At 51.8% G+C, this 23,219-nt stretch overlaps 1 protein-coding gene across 2 annotated transcripts in view; it reads left to right on the top strand.

Moving 5' to 3' along the window:
* Positions 1-9,734, top strand: part of CACNG2 (calcium voltage-gated channel auxiliary subunit gamma 2) — a 51,783-nt gene extending 42,049 nt beyond the window's left edge. For both annotated transcript variants that reach the window (XM_059472007.1, XM_059472008.1), the window contains 3 exons: positions 4,870-4,953; positions 8,593-8,733; positions 9,159-9,734. In XM_059472007.1, the coding sequence (XP_059327990.1) occupies positions 4,870-4,953; positions 8,593-8,733; positions 9,159-9,694 (761 nt within the window). In that variant the 3' untranslated portion in view covers positions 9,695-9,734. The remainder of the gene's footprint in view (positions 1-4,869; positions 4,954-8,592; positions 8,734-9,158) is intronic.
* The last annotated feature ends 13,485 nt before the right edge of the window (positions 9,735-23,219 follow it).

A 23,219-nucleotide genomic window follows, 5' to 3' on the forward strand; every position in this document is an offset into this window, starting at 1 on the left:
GGTGGGTGGGGGAGGGTAAGTGGCTTGCCTAATATGATATGGGGAGTGTGTGACAAAAAGTGATACTCAATCCTTGGCCAACACCAAACCATCTTTCTCAGCTTTTAGAGACAACAGCTATATCCAGTCCCCTTTATTTATTTCTCTAGAAGCCATCATGCCAAAACCTCTGCTAAATTAGAGAGTGAGACTGAAGGAAAGCTTTCAGTGGATTGCTTTTCTCCATAAATGGAAATATCACAAATCATTCTGGGAAAACAGGTCTTTCTGTTCTCATCCCTCTTTGTCTGCTTCTCTCCTTTTGGATGTCTTTTCCTCTGCTTCTGGCTCACAGTTTTCAGATGTATGGTCCTGACCATTTAAAAGTGTTCCTACCTCGCAGGAAGGGAGTAGCTTTTCATTCTTTGGAACTTACTATTTTGCAATGGATTGCACTCTGCAGGCAAGCAAGACTTCTGAAAGAGAGAGGGCTGCACAAAGCGGCACAAAAATAAACTGTATCACCAACAATACGGAGCCAGGTTCTCATCGGGGGTAGCTCAGTCTGAGTACTGCTGCAGCAGGCCTGGTGGCTGCCAGCTGTCCTGAATAGACAGCTTATACCCAAACAATGATCCTGCCACACTGGAGGAGGTCTCTCTCACAGATGAACACACAGTTGATGCTGAATTTCATCTTAGACATTTAGCCATTTAGTCTCTTTTGGCAATATGAGAGATTGCTCTTAATGACCCAACTGGGCAACTTCTGTCCTTGGCCAGGCACAGGAGGGGTGCCTACTGCACCAGTCCTGGCTCTTCCAAATTGCATTTTCCAAAGCTGGGATGGGCAACAAGCAAAGGATGGTGGTCTTGCTTAATGACTCCCAGTAACACACAAGGCATGTGGAGACTGCTCCATGCTTTTCTATGGACTTGGGCATCTGCAGCCTTCCTTTCCTGAGACAGGCTGATGCTCATTCCCACCTTCTTTGCAGCCTGCACACCCCAAAGCAGGCTGTTGGAAGGATGGCCATACTGATACTGCACAGAGAGGGAGGTGGCTGCATGAATGAGAGGGACGGAGAAACAGGAGAAAGATCTGATGGGTCAACATGAGCAAGGATGAGGAAAGAGCCCAAACTGCACTGGGAGAGCTACTGGAGGAGGTGGAAGCATGTGGCTTAAGTGTCTCAGAGACGTGTGTGGGAGAAGACAGAGATACGTCCCACGTTTCAAAGTTCACAGCATGAAATATCTTGAGTTGGGAAGAATGTGAAGGGCAAAGGGACTCAAGCAGAGAGGAGATGTGGTTCTTGCTTCCTTGGGGGGGGTTCCCAGAGCCATATAATGATTCGATCTTGCTCAGGCATTCAGGAGTTTTAACTGTAGGGTGGCACAGGGCTCTCACCATCCCTGGCTCCGCAGACCACACGTGCAGCACAAGGAAAGGCTGTTGTGTCAGACCTCAGCAGCACTGCTGAGCTGCTCCATCCCCCCTCCGTGCTTCCACCAGCACAGGTGCCAGGGAAGCTGCTGTACCATCTCAGCAGGCCACAGATGTCCGTCAGAGAATTGCCGAGTGACCTTGGCACGAGGAGTGACGTCGAGGCCTTCCCCACACCGAGCGGGTTCCTGAACCGTTGCCATCCATCACTCACTCACTCTGTGCGCTTTGGGAGCCGCTGGCACAGCACACCCACACCGTGCCCTGTTTAACACGTCCCCGTACGGCACCAGGCAGAGGAGCGCTGTCACCCCCATTTTACAGGGTGGGACTCTGAGGCAGAGAGAAGTGGTTTTAACAGCACGCCTGTGGCAGAGCAAAAACTGAATCTTGTTCTCTTATGTTCCCAGTTAGCGCATTAATGACCTAAATTCTGCATCCTTTCCCCATCCATCGCCCAGAGGAGCTAGGAGGCATTGGAGGAGCGGGTGTGGTAGCACAGGCAAACAGTCAGCATCCAAACCCACAGCACTCTGTGCTGAGCACAGACAAAGCAGGGGCTAAAGTGGCACCACCACTGCCCTCATGAACCCCAGTAGGGTTGATCCAGGGAGGGGAATCAACCTGGCACAGCATACGAGCCTGTGGAGAAGGGCAGCTCCACAATGTCACAGCATTTTAAGCAAGCCAAGGCTGGACACTCCAATGGCCAAGTTCCCTGCGGAGCCAGGTCAGCAAAGCCTGTGGGACACTGAGCACCAGGAGCAGATTTTCAAAGAGCCTGCATATCCCTCAGCCTGCCTCAGCGGCTGAACCTCTAACCAGCTAGTCCCACGCAAGTCCATAGAAAAGACAGCCTGCACCAGATGCAGCATCTTCCCCAGGCAGCTCAATTCTTTACATAGGAATTAATCAGCCTCAAATTCAGCAAGAAACAGAGCGGGGGAGAGGGAGAAAAAAGGAAGCAGGGAAAGGATGTCACACAGTGAGGGGGTTTCCAGATGCACTGCGTCTTCCCTCCCTGGCTGATTCCAACTGGGAGGCTCCGGCTGTGTGCCAGGAACATCACCTGGGAGGTGTATGCAGGTTCTGCCTGCTCCCCCAGCATGTACGGGCAGGAGGAACTCAGTGTTCAGGATCTGCTGGGTGAGGAACTGAAATCTGAAGCTGGAGACCTCCCCAGCGCCCCGGAGTGTGCCAGTGTTCACATGCACTGTACAGCAGTGACAGCAGCCAAAGGACCAGGATGAGGAGCTGCTCATCTGTCACAGGCAGATGGCCCCAGGCAGTCAGGGGCAAGGCAGGGACAGGACCCCCTTCATGCTGTATCTGCCTGCCTCATAGGGATTTTAGTGGGCAAGTAGCAGGGTGGAAGTGTGCCAAGGCAATTTACTTGGCAATGAAGCTTTCCTTCCAGAAGAGCCATGGCTGAGAAGCAGACACTTTTTGAACAAGGTAACTGGATTTGGGATGGGTGATTAATAACCTTTCATAACCCACAGTTTTAGTGTGGTAATAGTATGTCAGAGCTACACAGAGAGGCTTTGTTCCGACTTTCTTCTCCTATTACTTACCTCTTAATGCACACACACACTCCTCTCTGCTGTCTCCAGTCTCTTCATGCAAGCTCTTCAAATGAGTAGCTAAATGCAATAGGTACCTTGGAGGCATCAGACACAAGCCAGATGGATGCAGAAGAAGCCAAACTTGGAGGTAGACCTAAAGGAACCCACCTACTTGCCTTCCATTTACTCAGATATTTACTCAGGACTGCCTCCCAAAGCATCCCAAACGTTAATCCATCAAGGGCTGGCCTCAAGAAGCAACTCAGGGAGAATCCTTTGAGCTTGGTCCTTCTTCCGTGTGTTCACAAATATCTGAAAGTTCATTCCAATCCATCTGGGATAGACCTTCCAGGACATGACTTGGGGACCTGACATGGTGACTGCGGGTCTCAGCCTGGGTAGGTTTGGTCTGGAAGAGCTCTCTTGCTCTTCCCAGAGGCAGCAGCCTCAAGAGTGCTGGCTTCATTTTCCCCTTGCCCTCCACACCCAGCTGGTCCAGAAGCTGGGTTCAGGGTCAGGGTGGCAGGAGCTTACCCAGGCTGCCACAGCATTTGTCACTTTTCAGACTTGGGCTCCAAATGCTTCTGCTGAGGCACCAGTGAGCCTGAGTCCCTTTGTGGGCTGACATCTGGTGAGGAGGCCCACAGGATCACCATGCCTACCCACACACATCATGCAGACAATGTATTTCTCCTTTCTGGGCAGACTGTGTCCATCAGTTCCGTGTTAATGGCCAGTCAGTGCAAGTGTCCAGAGGGAAATAGAATGGAGGGTAGGAGAAAAAATTTGTGGGAACCCCAAGAAACATAATGAAATTGTCTTTCACATGGGCAACCCTGTACAAGAATGGACAACTTGATCATTTGGGATACTAATTAATCAGTGGTCATGGTGAAAATTATGATGTGGCTTGAGGAGTACCTCTCTGGAGTGGTACTCCTGATGTCAAGAGGAGATATGAGTGATGAAAATAAGAGCCTGATAGACACCCCAGTTAACAGAATACTTGGAAGATGTCACTGGCCCCTTGTTGGGATGGTCTTGTTGGTCATGGAGTGTGTGAAAAAGGGTGTCCCATAACTGAAACTGGCAGAAGGCCCTCTACATACACCAGCCTGATGGAACTGTGTCCAGCCCAGCTTCCCTCACTTATGGTGGAAGATTTTCCTCCCCCAGCACCAAGGTGTTTTGCTGTTGAGCTGCAGGCACACACTTGCACCGAGCTTCTTGTAGCCTCAGTCTGTGAGAGGATACAAGAGCAGGCCTGACAAAGGTATGCAGAAACAAGCAGTCATATGGAGATGTAGTAGATTAAGGACTTTTGTTCTAACACCGAACCTGAACAAAAGGATGTATCCTGCCCACAGAATTAGAGGGCAGTGAATTAAGAGCTGAGAGAAAAAAATACTTTTGCAACCCACACCTAATCATCTTGCCCTGATGCCCTCACTGCTGGGGTTCAGGGAGGCCACACCAGGGGAATCACTGAGGTCCGATGCTGTAACTCAGAGTTGTACCTGTGATGCTGAGGGAGCTGACACCTGTGCTTTGCCCAGAGCCTGGCTCCCATTCCCATCCCGCCTCCCTGCAGGCAGGCAGTGCAGGAGTGACAGAGATCCTGGGGCTCTCCTCTCGGAGTGACGTGTGCTGGGCTAGGTGGGCATCAGGCTGGAACCTGACAGCAAACCCCACATTCCTGTGCAAATACACGTGCAAGTGTGCAAGGAGAGGCCCCGGGCATTTCCCGAGCGTGCACACCCGAGCGGGCATGCTGCCTGGGAGGAAGGCAGGCGGGCACAAAAGGTGACGCAGAGGGCAGCTGTTCCTGCAAGGCAGGTTTTGGTGTTCTCATTTGTTCTTTTTCTCTCTTGTTCCCTAGGGAATTTTAAAGGTCTGTGTAAGCAAATCGATCACTTCCCTGAGGATGCAGATTATGAAGCCGATACAGCAGAATATTTCCTCCGTAAGTCCGCAGGCTCTTTTTGCAATGGCTTGGGTGCCTTTTGTTTCTGAACCCAGGGTGGTGGAGACACTGGGACCTGTGAGGCGCAGTGGAAACCCCAGAGCCTCATCATCCCCTCAAAATTACTCCACTCACTTCCCAGGGGCTCTGCCCATGAAACAGTACAAATTCGAACTCACAGACATAACCAATGGCATTTTTTTATAAGCAGCAATTAACTGTGATATAAAATCAGATCTTAATTCAAATCCACTGAAAAGCTGCTGATTGAGCCTAAGGTCAGACTGGCCTAGCTGGGGCAGTGTGTGTGTGTGAGTGTGCATGTTCTCCTAAAGCAGAGAAAGTTTATATTTCCTTATCTGATACTCTGGTGGCACCAGATTTAAGAAATTAGCTGGTTTTTGCCTGAGGATCTCTTATTGCTGTCTTCACCTTTCCCCAAACACCGCTTCCCTACAGAGGCTGCAGATCTGACCTTTGCTGGTTTTAGTGATGGGAGCAGGCAGCAGGACAGCCAGAGCCCTTTGAAGGAAAGACCTGGTGCTCACCCAGAGCCCCTAGGAGAGGTGCTGAACCCTAGGCACAAGGCATGTCTGTAATGAGACCTAGTCTGAGCTCCAAGTCCCACCTGAGATGTGTGAGTGAAGCTCACACAGCTTTGCACAGCAGCACCCTGGCCAGCAGGACAGATCCACATCATGCATTGCCCTGCCTGGTTGCCCTCCCCAGCCAGCATTTCCACCCACCCTGGAGGCAGGTGCTTACTCTTCCTTCAGCACAGCTGAACAGGGAACACTCCTTTTAGGTCTCCACCTTGCTATCCTGCCCTCCCTCCACAAGCCCAATGTCTTTTGACATCATGAGATCTTCTCCCAACAGAAATTTGAGATAAGTGCTTTTGACCTTCCAAGGTTAATCATCAGAGGCTTCCAAAGACCGGGAGTCTTTCAGAATAGCTCCTTGTCATCCGGGTGTGCTCCAAGCCAGATGTGGAAACCCAGCCCTGCAGCAGGGATGAGAGAGATAATTTCGGATCTGTGAGGCTCATTTGTATGTGAAAAGAGAAAGATCTTATGCTGCTTCCTCTTGGATTCTCAAACAGTCCTTCATCCACTGTAAATTGTAAATAACTGAGGGAGATTGCTTCTTTCAGCTGCTTTTCTGCAGCACTGGTCTCTTAATTGCTGCATGGCCCCTGAACAGCAGAGCTAAACACAGAGGTTTGATCCGGTTTGGCACAGGGATGCCAAAGGTTTGCAGGCTGCCTCCGAGGGCAAATCAGCCTTTGCAGAGCTGCTTGGGAGCAAAGAAGCTGCTTGCAGCATCAATTGCACTTCAGAAAAAAGAGTTTGGGGAAGGGGCCAAACATCACAAGAAGGATGGGTTTGTTCCCTCAGAGAGAACAAGATCTGAAGACAAAAATTGGCCCAATGTCAGGACCTGACAGTGTCCCCAGGGTAAAGCCCTTTTTAAGAAAGAACCAGATTCAAAGAGGGATTTGGCAAGTCAATAAAGGATGATTTGGGTCATTCCTGAGGGAGCTGAGATTTCTGCTGGCTTAGACCTACCTGAAGAAGGACCCCACTGAACAGCTTCTTCCCAGAACTTCTGTCAAACCGGAGTCCCTGGGTGCTCTGCGTGGGCAATGCCTGGCGGTGCCATCAGGAACAGCTAGGAAGTTGTTTATCTGTGTCAGAGTAGGCAATTCCCTCATGCCCCAGGGGACTAGGACAGTGATGGAGCAGGGTCCATGGCCTGGCTAGAAGGTTTTAGCCATTATTTCTGCCAACCATCCACATAAGGTGTCTTAGGATTTTTGAAATCAAATGCCTGTTATCAGAGAGGAAGCAGAAGCATCCCTGTGTTTCCTTGCTAGCAGACACAGGTGAGTTTAGGGAGCATATGCCACCAGCCCCTTTCCTTTAGGCCCCAGGCTCTCGATCCAGGAAGGCTGGATGCTATTTTCCTCCTCTCTTGCTGGTATGGTCCTCCTGAAAGGCTGAGGAAGACTGCTGTCCTTCTCCATCACATGACACCTGCAGCTTCCCATGTCAGTCAGCAACTTTGTGTTCTCCCCACAGACGTGAATTTCAGAATTAAGACACAGATAAAACTGATGTAGACCAGGTTGCAGGACTGACCAAGCATCCCCCTAGAAAGCCTCTCAACAGTGGGTGTCTGCTTGATGTTTTCTTCCTGCCATTTAAGCTTCCCATCGTCAAATGCCACCTTGTTTTCCAGAAGCTATTAAGATGGTTATTACTGTTATCCTGTTCCCTGAAACACAGCCAGGCAGAGCTGGAAAGCAAGCAAGAGAGGTTTCTCCCTGCCTTCTGCATTCTCCATGCACAAGCAGTGGGCTAGGCCCCCCTCAAAGAGCTGATTGATTGTGCCTAGCAGGATCCAGAGGCCAACAGGGTCTTTGAAATGGGGTCTCTGCTCACTTAGGGAAAAGTCCTGCATTTGCTTCATTGGGTTCATTCTTGCAGGCAAGGAAGGATTAGTTTTCATCCCCCCTCCCACATCTTTGCTCCACAAGCAGAATTGCACCAGCCCGTCTGATACCTTTCTTTATCAAGCAAGGCTTCATTTCACACTTTAACAGCTTATTTTCTCTTGTGAAGGGAGGAGAGAAGGCCTTCCTAGTTAAAAAAAAATAGGAATATTCCTAATGCAGACTCAGGCAGAGCTCTGGCTCCCACCGAGCCGCCCACGAGCGGTGTGTGCGTGTGTGTGTGGGTGTGCGTACACACAGACGTGGCCTTTCCCTGCAGGAACACAAGTGAGGCCCCCCAGAAGCTTTGGGGTATGCTTTGCATGCACATACGAGCATATACGTGCATCTGTGCATCTATGCCATTGCCCTCTGCTGGCTGAGCTCTTCCCATATCGACCGATGGAGAGTGTGCGTGTGTGGGAGCTGGCACATCCAAACCATCACTGCCCTCTGGAAGCAGCCCAGTCATTTAATCACTAGGTTAAGCCCCGCATTTCAGCACACAGGGCTGGGACTGTTTCTTCTCAGTCCTCACTGCAGAGCAGTGCATGGCACCACGAGCTCCTTCTCAGCCCTAAAAAAAAAAATCTCCTTGAGTTGCTCATGTCCTTTTGGGAGGATTCGAGATTGAGCAGCTCTGCAGGAAGCATTTGGGTTGCTGTTCTTTGAAGTGCAGGCTTGAGCAGCAGAGCCCTGCAGAAGGAGAAGCTGAATGGTGCCTGTGCTCCCCCTCCAGCCCACAGTCCCCCCAAAAACAGAGGAAAAAACAGTGTGAGGGGGCACAGACAATGCAGGCAGGCTCCCAGCCCAGTCACCAGCCCACAGCCTCCTCTGCCTCGCCATGCAGAACCACCAGCTTTGTGGCAGCAGAAGTGGCCGGGGCATGGGAGAGTTGCTTTGGACCACTCTCTTTTTCTGACACACTTTGTTTCTCTCTCCTTCCCTCCCTCCATCCCCCAATGCCTTTATCTCTCCTTTAATTACTCCCCTACTGCACATTGCCCTCTGCCTCTCCCCTTCACCCCCACCCACTAAACGCGCTTGCGTGTCCCCCTCACTCTGGTGCCATTTCCATGCCCCTTTTTCCTCTCTCTCACACCTGTGTTGTTCTTTCTGCCCTGCCCTCCCTCTCTCCTCTGCAGGGGCTGTTAGAGCCTCTAGTATTTTCCCGATCCTGAGTGTGATTCTGCTTTTCATGGGTGGACTCTGCATTGCAGCCAGCGAGTTCTACAAAACCCGACACAACATCATCCTTAGTGCCGGCATCTTCTTCGTGTCTGCAGGTAAAGGGGTGCACAGGGCCTGATGCCCGGGGGGTGGGCTCCAGGGCTTGGGGGCTGCCCAGCCAGGACGTTGGGGTACAGTTGCCTAGGCAGGAGCGTGCACATTTCCCAGCCCTGTTAAATCTTATTTGGGCTGAAAGCAGCATCACAAGAACGCCTCTCCATCCTGCCTGCTCACCCAGCAGAGGCAGGCAGGCAGGCAGAGGCTTTTCCTCCCGCTTGGGAGCTGACAGAGGGAGAGTTTTTCTAACATCCGACATCTCTCAGGGACCAGGAGTGTGGTCCAGGGAAGTGACAGGCCCATGAGGAGGGTTTTGCCAAGGCAAACTGCCCATCCAGGAGGGGATTCAACCCCTCAGACCCACCACTGCCATGTGTGACCTTCTTGACATCTCCTTCTCTCTCCCCCGCCGGATGGCTTGCAGGTCTGAGTAATATAATTGGCATCATCGTATACATATCAGCCAACGCTGGAGACCCCTCCAAGAGTGACTCCAAGAAGAACAGCTACTCCTATGGCTGGTCCTTCTATTTCGGGGCCCTGTCCTTCATTATAGCCGAGATGGTGGGAGTGCTGGCTGTCCACATGTTCATAGACCGGCACAAACAGCTGCGTGCCAACGCTCGTGCCACGGACTACCTCCAGTCCTCCGCCATCACCCGCATCCCCAGCTACCGGTACCGCTATCAGAGACGCAGTCGCTCCAGCTCCCGCTCCACCGAGCCTTCACACTCCAGGGATGCCTCTCCCGTCGGGATCAAAGGGTTCAACACCCTGCCATCAACAGAGATCTCGATGTACACCCTGACCAGGGACCCGCTGAAGGCAAGCACCACCCCCACCGCCACCTACAACTCCGACAGGGATAACAGTTTCCTCCAGGTTCACAACTGTATCCAGAAAGAGAACAAGGACTCTATCCACACCAACACAGCCAACCGCCGGACCACCCCGGTATGAAGCCGTCGCCAGGAGCTGACAATGGGGCAGGAACGGGCAGGAGGAGACGGGGGTGGGCTGCAGGGTGGGGAGGGTGGAAGGGGGCAGGGGGCAGCAGGGGGGTGGGGAAGGAGGAGGTGGAAGCGCCCCTTGGTGGAGTGGGGACCTTCCCAATGCAAAAAAAAAAAAAAAATCCACAAAAAAAAGCAACAAAAGCAAACAAAAAACTGACAAAAAAAAAAAAACAAACAACAACAACGAAGGAACAAGCAGATAAGCAGACAAACAAGCGAGTGAACAAAAAAACAAACAAACGAAAAGGAAACATGAGGAAAGAGACAACAGTGAAAAAAATTCTTTAAAAAAAAAGCAAAAGAAAAAGAAAAAAAAAGAAAATCCTTAAAACTGAGAGAAAGAGATTTAAAAAATAGAAATAAATTTAAAAGAAAATGCATGATTTCCCATGTACCATTATTTTAACATTTAATAAAAACAGATTAAAAAAATAAAAGGGAACAAAGAAATAACAAATGACAATAAATCAAGTGGGAGGAAGAGGAGGAGGAGGCAGCTTTTTTAATTTTGGGAGGTTTTACTCTTTTATTTTATGGTTTGTTTCCCACTTACCTTTAACCCAGCACAGGCTTCTTGGGGAACAGAGGATGGGGGTTTGGCTGCCAGTGACTTCGGTGTCCTCGGGCCAGTTATGGAGGATCCTGGGTGCTGGAGTTAGCCACGACCCACTCTGTTCCCCTGAGACCCACGGGGGTCCACTCCATTCCCCTGGGATCCGTGGGGATCTGCTCATCCTCCACAGATCCATAGGGGTTTAAAGTGACCCCAGGGAGCGCAGGAGCTGATGCTGAGTCACCGTCCACAGTGTCCCCAGGGGGGTCCCCACTTCCCCTGCCTTGGGGACCCTGGGGTTAATGGTGACAGTGCAAAAAACAAGCAGACACAGTAAATAAAGACACACACAGAGACAAAAAAAAAAAAAAAGGACAAAAGAGGTTTCTTAAAAAAATAAAGTGGCAATTTTTTAATAAAACAACAGCTATAAATAAATGTAAATATAATAAGTGGATTTACTTCCAAGAACAACAGATAGTATTTTTTTTCTTTTAATTTTTGTTTTCTTCAGCTTTAAACTGTGAACAAAAAGAAAAGAGGCAGCAGGGAGCTGTGTGGGAGGCACAGGTAGAGGGTGGGGGGGGCTGGCGGAGGGCAGCTGGGGCTCCCATCCTTTCAGGGTGATGATGTGGGGGGGACAGCACTCGCGCACACGTGTGTCCATGCTCACACACTCTTGCCCTGGTGGGCGCACGCTCTCCTGTGAATGCTCCAGAGGCTCCCCAGGGTGGCCATGCACCCCTCAAATCTGCCCAGATCCCCCTTGGGTCGCATCAGCGGGGCTGCAGCCATGCAGGGGCACGGTGAGGCCGCCCAGCCGCCCCTGAAACCGCTCCCGTCCTGGCCTGGGCCCGGTGAGCACACCCCGAGCCAAAGCCGGCCACAGGCTCCCGGCCTCGACCCGCGCCCCTGCCAGTGCCCACGGCAGAGCCCCCGAGCCGTGCCGGAGAGGTGCCAGGCCAGCGGGTGTCCCCGCGCCCGCCGCTCTGTGCCCTCCTCCTCCTCCTCCTGGGGGGCCCTCCACAGCAGCAGGGCAAGGCCAGCTGGGCCCCCCGGCCCCCCGACCCCTGGCCTGGCTGCCGCCCCCTCCCTCCCTGGCGCCCCTCAGGGAGGGAAGGGGGCACCGGGGTGCCAGCTTTCCTTTCCATGCTGCTCCCTCCACGGGAGCCCTGCCGATGGAGGCTGGAGGGGAGGTGGCACAGGGCTGATGGGGTGCCCCTGTGACACCCACAGACAGCGGCCAGCCCGGGGCCAGGACAGGAGCCCTTTGGGCCTGCCACCGAGAGCAGGAGGGCCCGGGTCAGGCACAAAGCCGAGAGTTTGCAGGATGGGGCCGCTGAGCCCTTCGGCAGCTCAGACCCACTTTTCGACTTTTTTTCCGTCCCCATTGCTGCTGCTCCAGTTTTAGGAGCTGCGCAGTCCCCGCTCCAGGTCCCAGCGGGGGTTCTGTTGTAAAGCAGCCAGATCTTCCCCGCTCCCCGACCCGCTGCTGCTTCAGCCCCCTTTCCCGCTCCGGGGGCAGCACAGGGACGGGGTCACCCCCGAAACGGCATCGCGGGGCAAGAGGCGGCAGCGAGCGCCTCGGCTGGCTGTTCGGACCCCACCCCACTAATGACATCCCCTCCCGTGGCCCCCCAGCCCTTTCAGAACGATTCACAGGGGATATTCACCCCCTCCAAAGCCTCCCGAGGAACAAGTCAAAGCCAGTTCCCCAGATTCCAGCGTAGAGGGAAGGTGGCTTTGGGGTTTCCATCCCCACCCAACACTGCTCGGAGCTAGGGAGCATTCACAGGGCTGAGCGCGCCCCGGGGCCAGGAGGGACGGGGAGAGTGCGGGAGGGCGCCGGGAGAGCGTGGGCAGGAGGCAAGGGCTGGAAGGGAAGAATTTTCCCCAGAGTGTTGCTCATGTCCAGCTCAAACCAGTACAAGAAACCAACCTCCATTTCCTTTATTTCGTGGGTTTTTTTCAGACTGTTAAAAAGAAAAAAATTTTAAAAAGAGAAAATGACAAAAAAAATCCTGGTACATGAAATAAAGATTTTTTTTTTTATAACTTGGTCCTTATTCATGTGGATTTACTTGGGGGGGATTTGTAGTGCCTGAAGAGTACCTCAAAACCCAGCAAGAGAAGGTACTGCTGTGGACAATTTCATCCTCATTGGAAATTCAGAGGATGGGCTTGCTTCAAGATAGTCTTCAAGATACAGGAATGGATGCGGCAAGAGAAGAGTGTTTTGCCAAAACTTTTTATTTTAAGTAAGTGTGGGTAAACTCAAGTCATTCATGGGCTTTCTCTGCTGCCCTCCAAAACACCTGCTCCAGCCTCTCTGTAGCTTCAGCATCTCCCCTCCTGTGCCATTCTTCCTGGGGTGGAGATACCACAAAGGCTGATGCTCCAATTCCTACTGGAAACAGTGGCTTTCACGGCAAGCCAAGAATTGCCGGCAAGGTCAGAATTCATACACACTGGAGGGCTCAAAAAGGAAAAAGAAAGTGACTCCAGCATTGTTTTGGGGTTTTGTTCAGCCACTCATGGCAATTTCCTCACTAGCTGTGTTGGCAGTGGGTGCCTGGTAGAAATGCTCAGGTAGGAGCTTGGAGCGGGGGAATAACTTACAGCTGGAGATGCAGACCCAGTAACAGGTAAGGCGGCAGTAGAGCAGGGAGGCGAGATCCCCACAAAGGGGACTAGGCATGTCCCCTCCCACTCACCATTGGCAGCAAGGGTGTCACCAATGAGCTTCCCTTCCCCCTGCACGGGGTTCTCACTTCCCGTGAGACCCTCCGTGCCTTTCTGAAGCAGACCAGAATCCCCATCAGACTCCGTGACCGCCAGCTTGGAGGGATGACGTGGGAGGACAGCCACCTGAGTGACAAAGCTTCTCTGTGTGTGACCCACAGCAGACAAGTGAGCCCTCGAGCTGAATGAGCAGGTCAGAGCAGGGCAGTTGATTTGGCAGCAAAAGGAAGGCACAGCTGGCTCCAGGAGTCCCAGCAGGCGCTGCTGGGTCGCAGCACGATCACAGCACTGCAGTTCTCCCCGCTGCCCAACGCACCTCACACATGCTGATACCTGTGCTCAGCATCTCTACCCCCTGGGCAGCACCAGTGGGTCCCCACTCTGGCCCTCACTGCACCCCCTCTAGCACAAGCTCCTCCAGCTCATCCCCCTCCTTTGGGCCCCTGGCAGCACCTAACACCCACCCCAGCATTCCAGCTGGCAGGATGCTCCACTGCCAAGGTATTGGGGGCACCCGCCGACCCATTTCTGCTCCTCCTCCAGGGACCCTTCCCAGCAGCGTCCTCACCAAGAAGGAGGGCACAGGGAGGGGAAAGGCAGCAAAGCAGGCCAGGAGCCTGTCTGGGGGACACCAAGGAGCTCCTGGCCCTGCCACATGCACATCTAGGAGGCACCTGTCTTCCCACCCCATCCAGTGCACAGACCCCAAAACCTTCTCACCTCCTCCCCATCTCCTTGCCTGGTTCTGAAGCCTCCCTCCATGCTGAGTGCTCCTGCTTGGGCATGGGTGGGATAAGCTGAAGGAACCTCCCTGCATATCCTCCATCCACGTTGTGATGTTTCCAATCCTGGCCTGCTTCAGAGCTTGGGGCAAGAGCGTGCTCCCTTATCCTCCTCAGTGCCAGTGAGGCACTGGGGAGAGGTGGCTACACACTTCCCACACAATGTCCTGCCTGGAGTGAAGGGCATGCACAGCTCGCCCCCTCCACACAACTCCATGAGGGGTGCACTTCCTCATAGGGTGCAGAGGCTTCTCCCCTTCTCTGTCTGGGATGAGACAGCGAAGCAGCTCCGGCCTGAAATTAGGTGTGGGGAATTCTCTTCAGACTGTGCCAGCCTCCATGCCATAATAATTAGTACTAATACTCAGCACTTATACAGCACTTTTCATGTTCAAAGCACTTTGCAAACATTAACTAATTAATGTCATATTAAGTGATGTCTTAGAGGGGCAGCATCGAAAGCAAACGACTTGTGCGTGGGCAGAAGCTCTCATTCCCCATCTCTCCCCAGACACGTTAACACTTAGGTAGGTGAGAGACCCTAATATATTTTCCTGCTCCCCTCCCAGTTCTCAGCGCTCCCCATTCCATGTGCTTGTCTCTCCCACTGCTGACGGTGTGCTCTGGCAGGCCCTGAGTATGCCAGGGGTGAGCAGGGCACCAGGGTCCTCTCCTCCACAGCACTGAGCCACTGAGGCCTCGTGACTGAGAGGTCAGTTAAAATATTTGGGTTGGAAAAGTTCCTGCCCCAGTCCAAAGCCTCAGCAGTGAGGAAGGAGAGACAGCAGGCCCCTTGCAACACAGCCAGAGTGGAGATGGAGCAGGCAGAGTCTGGTCCGATGCCTTCAGCCTGTCATGCCCTGGCCCGTGACCTCTTTGGGGCCAATGGTCATTCCCTGCTTTCGGGTGCCAGAGGAATGCAGTGTCTGGCCCTGCACAGGGATGATTTTGGACAGTGCCCCTCCAAACCTGAGGACACACTCTCAAATGCTGGCCAGGGATGGGTAGAAGGCAGGCAGGGCATCTGCCAGAGAGAGTGCTACCCTACTCAGACAGAGTAATTTGCAAGGATGGTTCTGGCAAAGGATCTGAGCTCCAGAGGGCCTGCAGTGCCAAAGGGATGCTGGCCTGCACTGGCAGCAGTGTCAGGTCTTCCATCCCATGAAGGCACAGCATGGCTGGAGAGGGGGCTCCCTTTGGGGGATGGTGTGGGGCAAGGGAGCACTTGCTGCTGAGTAATGCCCAAGCTCTCACGTGTGTGGGTCTGCTGTCAACATGTGCTTGCTGCTCCTCTGCTGCCTCTCTCATATGGACCACAGCCAGAGCTGGCTGCACTTTGCTTCAGTGGGAGACGCTCTGAGAGCTCCTCATGTGGGGAAACCCAGATACTTGGCTATTAAATTAACATCGGGCATTTAACTGCATCATTCAAATGGTTTAAACACCCAGGAGTGGTAATTAGTAATTATGGTTTGGTGAGGGAGGATATTAAGTCCCAGGTATGGAGCCCAGTATTTTTCTCTGCAGATAATTTTTAGTGCCAGATGACTACAGAGAGAGGCCAAGCGTCAGACACGCAAGCCTGCTGTCTTGCTTGTGTGTGAGGACTGCCACGGGGGAAGGAGACAGCCACACAGCTCGCCTTTCAAAAGCCAAGCACCGAGGCCAAGGACACAGAAAGGTTTGAGAAGCAGAGATGATGGAGGAGGACGGTCTGTGAAGAGGTACAGTCAACATAACTAAAGCTGCTAGGTGAGCAAGGATGGCAAAGGACAGGCTATCTGAATGGCCTGGAAGAATCCCCAAAGGTAGAGGTGGGTCCAGACATCTTGGCATCTCCTTCCCAGGGGCCTTCCAGCTGCTGGGGCCTTCTCCCCTCCTCTCCCCAGGCTCTTCTGGACATCTTCTGTAGAAACAGAAAGAAGAGGCAACAGTTTTGGTAGGGAAGAGTGGCAGATGGAGGAAAAAATTTGAGTAGGACCTATGCAGATTAAGCAGATGTGAATTAAATGCCACCAGCTTCAGTTTTACCTCCAAGAGTGGGAAACAAGTCACCCCTCACACTAAGCTAAGGCATGGAGCTGGACCACACATGAGCTGCTGTGTAGTGTGCAGCTCCTCACCCAGGCAGGGCATTTACAGAACTTCTGATCAAGCCAAGCATACCTGTACCACAGTTTGCTGGCTCCACAGAATTCCAGAGTAGCTGTGCAACCAAGATGCCCCATGGAGATGAGAAACTCCCCTCCAGCCCGAAAGGGAACAGGGTCCTGCCACCAGACACGGCCGTAAAAACACCTTTATCTGGGGATCTCTGCCCACAAGGGTAGGGAGAACATCTGTGATGTCCCAGTGTCCATGGTGACTATGCCTTCTCAAGCCATCCGCTGCTGGCCCGTAGAGGGGTGCTGAGGACCTGCCAAACATGGGAGCCGCACTGAGGACCCTGCCAGAGGATCCAGGACACCCCAATGGGCCATGCTGCTTCCCACAACTGCAGCAGCAAAAATTGGGTGACTGCCTCCATCTTCCTGGCTGCAAATCCCAGCTTTGACCTGGCTCTGGCAGAGCCAACACAGACGTGAACCATTCTGGCAGAGCGTTGTCACTTGTGCCAATTTTACACCGCGGAGAGGAGTAACGTGCGAATGACGCCAAAGCCCGCTGGCCTCGTTTCGCCTGCCCTTTATTGAAACCTCCGGGCCTTGCACCCTGGGCTCGGAGCGACGAGGGTGCCGCGGCTGATGTACACCACGAGGGCCGGGCCCCGGCGGGCTCGGCACATCCTCTGCAGCGGTCAGCGGCTGACATTGCGGAGCCCGCAGCGGAGGAGCCGGCCGGCCGACACCCGCGGCTTCAGCAAAGGGGTCAAGATGCACGGCTGCGGGCTGAGTCCCAGAAGCAGATCCACAAGGGCAAAGTACCGGGCTCGGGAAAGGGTTTTCTCTGCTGCTGCTCCTCCTGCTGCTCCTGATCCCCTCGGGGATGGAAAAAACAAGGGACTTTGCTCTCTAGGGACCTGTCAATCAGAATCTGCCAGCACGGTTTAATTTGCTGCATTTATGCCGACCAGGAGCGCCGGCCGGGCTGCCTGTTCCTGAGCAGGCAGTGCCATCCCGTGGGACGAGCTCGGCACAGCAGCGCAGCCTCACAGCCGCACTGTGCGGGAGCTGGAGCAGCCCCACAGCTTCCAGGGAAGATGCAGCGCTCGGACCCTTGCCCGGTGTCCCCCTGGCGCACAGGGGTGGCCAGCGGACTCTTCCACTCTTCCAGGGCTCCTCACTACCTGCTTTCCCTCATTCCCCCTCTCCTGACAGTATCTCAGAGGGGACACAGGGACATAATTTACATGGGGGTTCAGCTTAGACCCACCCGTGATGGGCTCCAGCCAGCACAGGGGCAGGTATTATTTTAGGAGAGGATGGCAGACAGTGAGCTCTTAGTGTGAGCTTGGTGTGGCCATGAGGTAGGAGGCAGCATGGCCCAGGAAGCTGCTTATCATCAGCAAGTCCCCCTGCTTCTCCTACTCCAAAATCTGCAGCTCTGACTGGTGCCTGGCTAGGGATCATCTACGAGTGTTTAATAGGGTAATATTTCATGCATGCAGAGAAAAGAATAATTCCACAAAGCATTTCCAAGGCTAGAGAGTCCCATGGCTGCCCCATGTCTCCTTCTGCCCTTGCTACTCTCCCTCGAGTACCTGGTGCTGCTTGTGGATCCTTTGGGGAAAAAGGGGTGAAGGGAAGGTTCCTTCCCAGCCAAAATCCCTTCCCATCCCCTACAGCAGGGGCCAAGTGCAAAGCCTGGGCCTGACCTTGGGAGTCAGCTGTGACCTTGGGAAGTGCCTGATACAGAGGAACAGGCTGCAGACAGGAAAAAGAAGAGAAAGAAAGACCTTGGACTGCTGCAGTGGGAGCTTTCTGGAGCAAGGCTGAGAGTGCGCATCCGTCCCAGCTGCCTCGGGGTACCTGCTGCCCAATGGGGGACATACGCAGCACAGCTTTGCCAGAAGGGACAAAAGCACCCGGCTGACTCCTCCAAAGACAGAAGAGAGCAGATGGCGCTGAAATCTGCTCAAGAGGAGAGGAAGGAATGGCCCCGAGGCTCCGTACTCCCTGTACCCTCCGCACTCCCTGTACCCCGAGAGGCACATTTGTCCGCGGCCAAGCGTGTCGGCCAGCCTCGTCTCTGATTTACCAAGGAGCAGAGAAGGGAATGGCTACCATGGACTTGCTGGGCTGCTGCTTATCCCTTGCTGCCTTTCTCTTTTGTGGGGACCTTCCTGACAGCCCCTGGGAAGGGAACAGTATGTTATACAGAGGTAGCATCTGCTTTTGGCTCCTTACTGCCTTGAAAGTAGGTCTTGTGCAAATAGGGTTCAACTGTGTTTCCTAGCAGAAATTGCTTGCACTCTTTTTCTGCCTCCTGATATTCTATTAGACCTCTTTTCCTGGCTGGCATAAACATTAAGCCTTCCAGAGAAGAGACCAGCCAGGCAAGAGCATTTGCACAGCATGTTTAGCCCCAGAAGATTCTGATTTTCCATGGAAGTTACTCTAACAGTGATGATATTGAAGGAAATAACCATGAGTGCTTCTGTGCTGGGCAAGGGCCCTTGTGAAGAAAACCCATGTTGCCCATAGCTCTGCCCACACTGAGATCCTTTCTGAGGGCAGTGCAGCATACAACTCAGGCACTGGATAATCACAGGGCACAGAGCGGGGCTCCAGCAGGTGAAAAGCAAACCACTAATTCAGTGGTGAGAAGGCATTGTGTGCCTTCCACTGCCCAGGGCCACATCCTCCTCCCTGCTGTAGATCTGGCTGGATCTATGCAGCATTTCCCAGCAGCAGCAGCCTCTATTGACACAGTTCCCCATCACCATAGCTTGTATCTCCTTCAGTCAGGCAGGGAATGTTGTCCCTCCCTGCACAGCATGGAGGTGACGAGCTCCCACTGCAGAAGCTCTCTGGTGTGGCCTAGAAAACAGCCACAGAGCAGGGATTTGCAGCTGAGCCTGTGGACTCCCAGGCTCATACCCCAGCCAGTGCACCAGCCTTCCTCTCCTGATGCAGGCTTGGAGCCAGCAGGGACGCTGCTGGCGCCAGCTGCTCTAATTGAGCTTTGTAGAATAAACTTGTGGAATTAGCCTGTTGGCTGCTAGGATAAAATCCAGCACTGAGTGCAGATCAAAGGAGACAATCTTGCTGGCACTTTGAGGGGAGGCAGCGGGCCCAGGGCTCCTTCTGCAGCTCTGGAAAGGGCAGTGCTCAGCAGCCAAGGGTGAGGATGCAGCATGACACACACACTGCCTCTTCATCAATTCATGTGGTCCAGACCCTGGTGGTCAAAGCTACAGAAACCTTGGGAGAGGTCTGACACTGGTGGCAAAAATAGTCAAAAAAGGCAAGAGACAACACTAATTCACAGAAAGACAATTTTTGGATACATCACATTTTGTGGTTTTCCTGGTAGCATGGAAGGAGCAGACAGCTCTGAGCCCAGCCTACAGAAGCGGTGTAGTTTAAGAAGGGGAAGTGTGTCCTTGCTCAGTTTCTGTTTGTCTGTGAGGGCAAGACAATCCAGCCCAGTAGCCAGGGAGAGCTCAGCACCGCAGGAGGAGGAAGAGGGGAAAAGCCTCACAGTGAAAGCACTATCTGCTACCAAGAACAACTCAGCACATTCCTTGTGTGGACCTTACTGGACAGCCAGGGCTGGTCTGAACACACACAGCAAATCTGCCAGGTGCCACCTGCTCCCAGCCCCACCAGACTGCACAGGCAGCAAATTAAAAATCAGATTCACTGCACATACACTGTAACACTGTTTTGTGGCCATTTTTCCAGGGTTCCTGAAAATTCAATCAAGAATTTTCCTGGAAATCCAACCAAGAATTTCCTTGACAAAGCTGGTGAGCAACCACCAGACGAGAGGACAGGTTTATAGTTCAGCAACCAGGACAACAGCAAGTAGAATGAAGCTCTTGGAAAGGAGGCCAAGCATTGCAGCAAAGACCTGGCCTGAGAGAACAGCAGGCTGAGGAGGCAGATAAAAGTGCATGGAAAAGACAGGATGCAAAGGGGAGGGACAGGGAAGGAAGGAGGGCTTCCCAGCCTGTGAACATCAGTCTGGGGCATGAGCCAGTTCATACTTGGCCAAAATTGGTTACAACAAAAGCCCTGGAGCCAGGAGTAAGCTTTGCTGCTTTAAAGATGATGACAATGACTGCGGAAGAGGAACCTGACCTGAGGTGTGTGTGAACATCAGGGCTCCCCACAGTGGGAAGGTGTTAAGGCTGAAGACTATTTCCCTTGGTTTCTGGCTTTGTCAAGAAGCACGGGGCAGTGGAGACTAAGCATATGGCACAGGCATACGGTGTGTTTGGTCTTTAGTGAGGAACAGGAACCCAACTGTCTATTTTTGATGCATTTCTTATAAGAATGAGAAAAAAGAACTACTGGGAAATGGTGCTTTAATGTGAACATTAGTCTTCCAATCCTCAGTTGCCTCTTTGATTGGAAGCACCATCATACAAGCTGGAAAGCAACCCATCTTAAGGCTTTCCAAAGCTTTTTCAAGGCAGAGGTGATCTATTTTCTAGGAAAGGTCCCTAACAGGTTGGGTGCTTGGACATGCTGTCCTTCACTTAAACCTGGCAAGCCCCGGTAATATGGCCTGAGCTGTGTATTATCCTCTCTCAGCAGAAGGAGGCTGCTCAACACAGCGCCAGCTCAGGGGGTGACAGTTCTCCAGCGAGCCCCAAACTGCAGAGGAGATGGATGGCAGAGAAGGTTTTGGACTGGAACATCTAAGGTGCTGGAATGAGTCCCTGTTTTATGGGCCTGCAAACACCAGCACAGAGCCCAAAGCCAGAGAAGTGGGAGACAAGAACAGAGAAACAGATGGGAGCAATTTATCCTGGCTGTTCTCATGAGCATCTTCCAGGGAAGAGTGATTAGTCTTATTAACTGATTAAATGACTAATTAACTGATGAACTGAAATTATGGATCAAGGATCAAATGATTGCAAGGCAAGTGTATTTGGAGTATTTTTCCAGGCAGCGATGTATTTCACGTGCCTTTCATGAAAACCAGAGGCCAGGAGGGGAACTGTTGGCAGCAGCAGCAGAGTGTGGGGTCAGCAGGACAGGAGCAGAGGCACACAGAACTCCAGGGCCCCAGCAGGACACGGGAGGTGCAGTGCTTGGTGTGAAGTGGGAAGTAGGACAGACCCGCTCCCTCTCCTAGGAAATGTGAGCTGAGATAGGCTGAGAAAGTTGGTTCTGTTCACCCTGGAGAAGAGAAGATCTCATGGAGATCTCATAGCAACCTTCCAGTATCTGAAGAGGGACTACCAGGAAGCCAGGGAGGGGCTCTTCATCAAGGGCTGTACTGTTAGAACAAGGACTAATGGCTACAAATTGAAAGAGGGAAATTTAGGCTGGATATTAGAAAGAAATTGTTCACTGTGAGGGTGAGAAGACACTGTAACAGATTGCTCAGGGAAGCTGTCCATGCCTCAACCCTTGCAGTCTTCAAGGCCAGGTTGGATAAGGCCTTGGGCAATCTGGTCTAGTGGGAAGTGTCCCTGCCCATGGCAAGGGTGGCTGGGACTAGAGGATCTTTAAGGTTCCTTCCAACCCTTAACACTCTATGATTCTAAATGTGGCAGAAAATCTCCCCTGCTTAAGAACTGTATTCTTTTTTTCATAGAACTCTTCTTCTCCTTGCTAAGAAAATGGGAGGTTGGATTCATGCCCAGGGGAGTGTTTATCCCAGTGGCAGCAGCTACTCCCTATGCATGCCATCTCCTCCAATCCACAGCTATATCCAACTGTGTCACCAGAAAAGGAAATCCGAAGGGCTGAGACCAAGCTGCACATGATCTGCCATCTCTGGTAGACAGCAGCAGCACTACATTCTCTGCATGCACCTCACGCAGGCCCGGGAATGGAGAGGAAATGGAGGAAAGCACAGGATTTTGTTTTATCAGTCTATTTCTCTTTATTCCTTCATTCCCAAGTCTATTTCTCTCTTTGGAACTTCTTCCTCTTTTCCTCACCATCTCCTGAGCTGAGTCCCTCTGAGCCCACAAAGCCAGCTTGGGGGCACAAGGGATAGGCACTGTGGAGCTGGCATCCCACTGAGCCTCTGCAAGTGACAAGCCAGGCAGTTCCAGCTCTAATGATGTTTGTCTCCAAAAAGGCTGTTTAGGTGAGACAGTTACAAATTGTATTTTATAAACTGTATTTCTATAAGTGGATTTTTTTTTTTTTTGCTAGCGGGAAGAGGCACTTTAATAATCCCACTTGTGATTAATGGCAGGGTGTCTTGTCAAAGCAAAGACCGCTGCAGCATCGGTTCTTTCTCGAGGAGCAATCACAAGTGGAAAATAAAGAAGAAAATGCACAACCTCTCTGCCTGGAAAATATTGATCTGGACTCTTCCTAGGTAAAAGATACTCAGTAAAATTCTCTAAAGAGTTTTTTAGCCTGTGAGCTGAAGAGATTTGTAAACCAGATCCTGCTCTTTTTAGGGGTAGAGAAAATTTCAATCACTCTGGCATGAGAACATTTGGGATTTAATGATTTACTGTCCTCATTCCCTGAGAAGAAATACTAACCCAATTACAGAGACAGGGACCCAAGGCACTGCTGTATTAAATCACTGGTTCGTGGTCTCCTAGAGAGGCTGTAGGGCTGAATCCAACTTCCAGCCCTAGGTCTGCCTCCAGCAGGTCCAAGGAAGCCATCAGGAACAATGGGAAAGCTCAAATATCACACTGTGAACATAGCAAGGGCAACTGCAATTCCCATTCTTCACCCATCTTTAACTCTCAAAGTCAAGTGGTTTTTGTAACACCCTCTAAAAACAAAATGCTGGTTGAATGATCATACAACTACAGCCTGAAAAGTACCTGATTTTCCACAGCATCATTGCAGAGTTTGGAATAAATTTTTATTTTAAGAAGTTGTGTGTGTGAGAAAAGGAAGAAGCACACCATCAAGTCATGTTTCCTGTCCTAGCATGTGATTTTATTGACATGTTTCTTGTCCAGAGTCCTGTAAGTCTGTTCTCTATCAAAGTCATCTCTTAATCTCTATCTCCATTTTTATCTGGGAAAACAGGAATTTACCAGCCAGACCTCACAGTAACTCCATCATATGTATGTACAGAAAACTTAACCAGATGGGAACTGCACATTAGTAGTTGAAATCTGTATTTGACTAAGCTGAGGATCAATATTTTTCCAATACATGATTTGTAAATTAAGTTGAACTCAAGTTTTTCTAAAGGAAAAAAAAAAAAAAAAAAAAAAAAAAAAAAAAAAAAAAGGCATGTCATTGACACCAAAACGATTCCCAACAGGCATTTGCCTACCACAGGGCTGAATA

This window comes from Ammospiza nelsoni, chromosome 5 (assembly GCF_027579445.1).
Source record: "Ammospiza nelsoni isolate bAmmNel1 chromosome 5, bAmmNel1.pri, whole genome shotgun sequence".
In the NCBI taxonomy this organism is placed as follows: Eukaryota; Metazoa; Chordata; class Aves; order Passeriformes; family Passerellidae; genus Ammospiza; species Ammospiza nelsoni.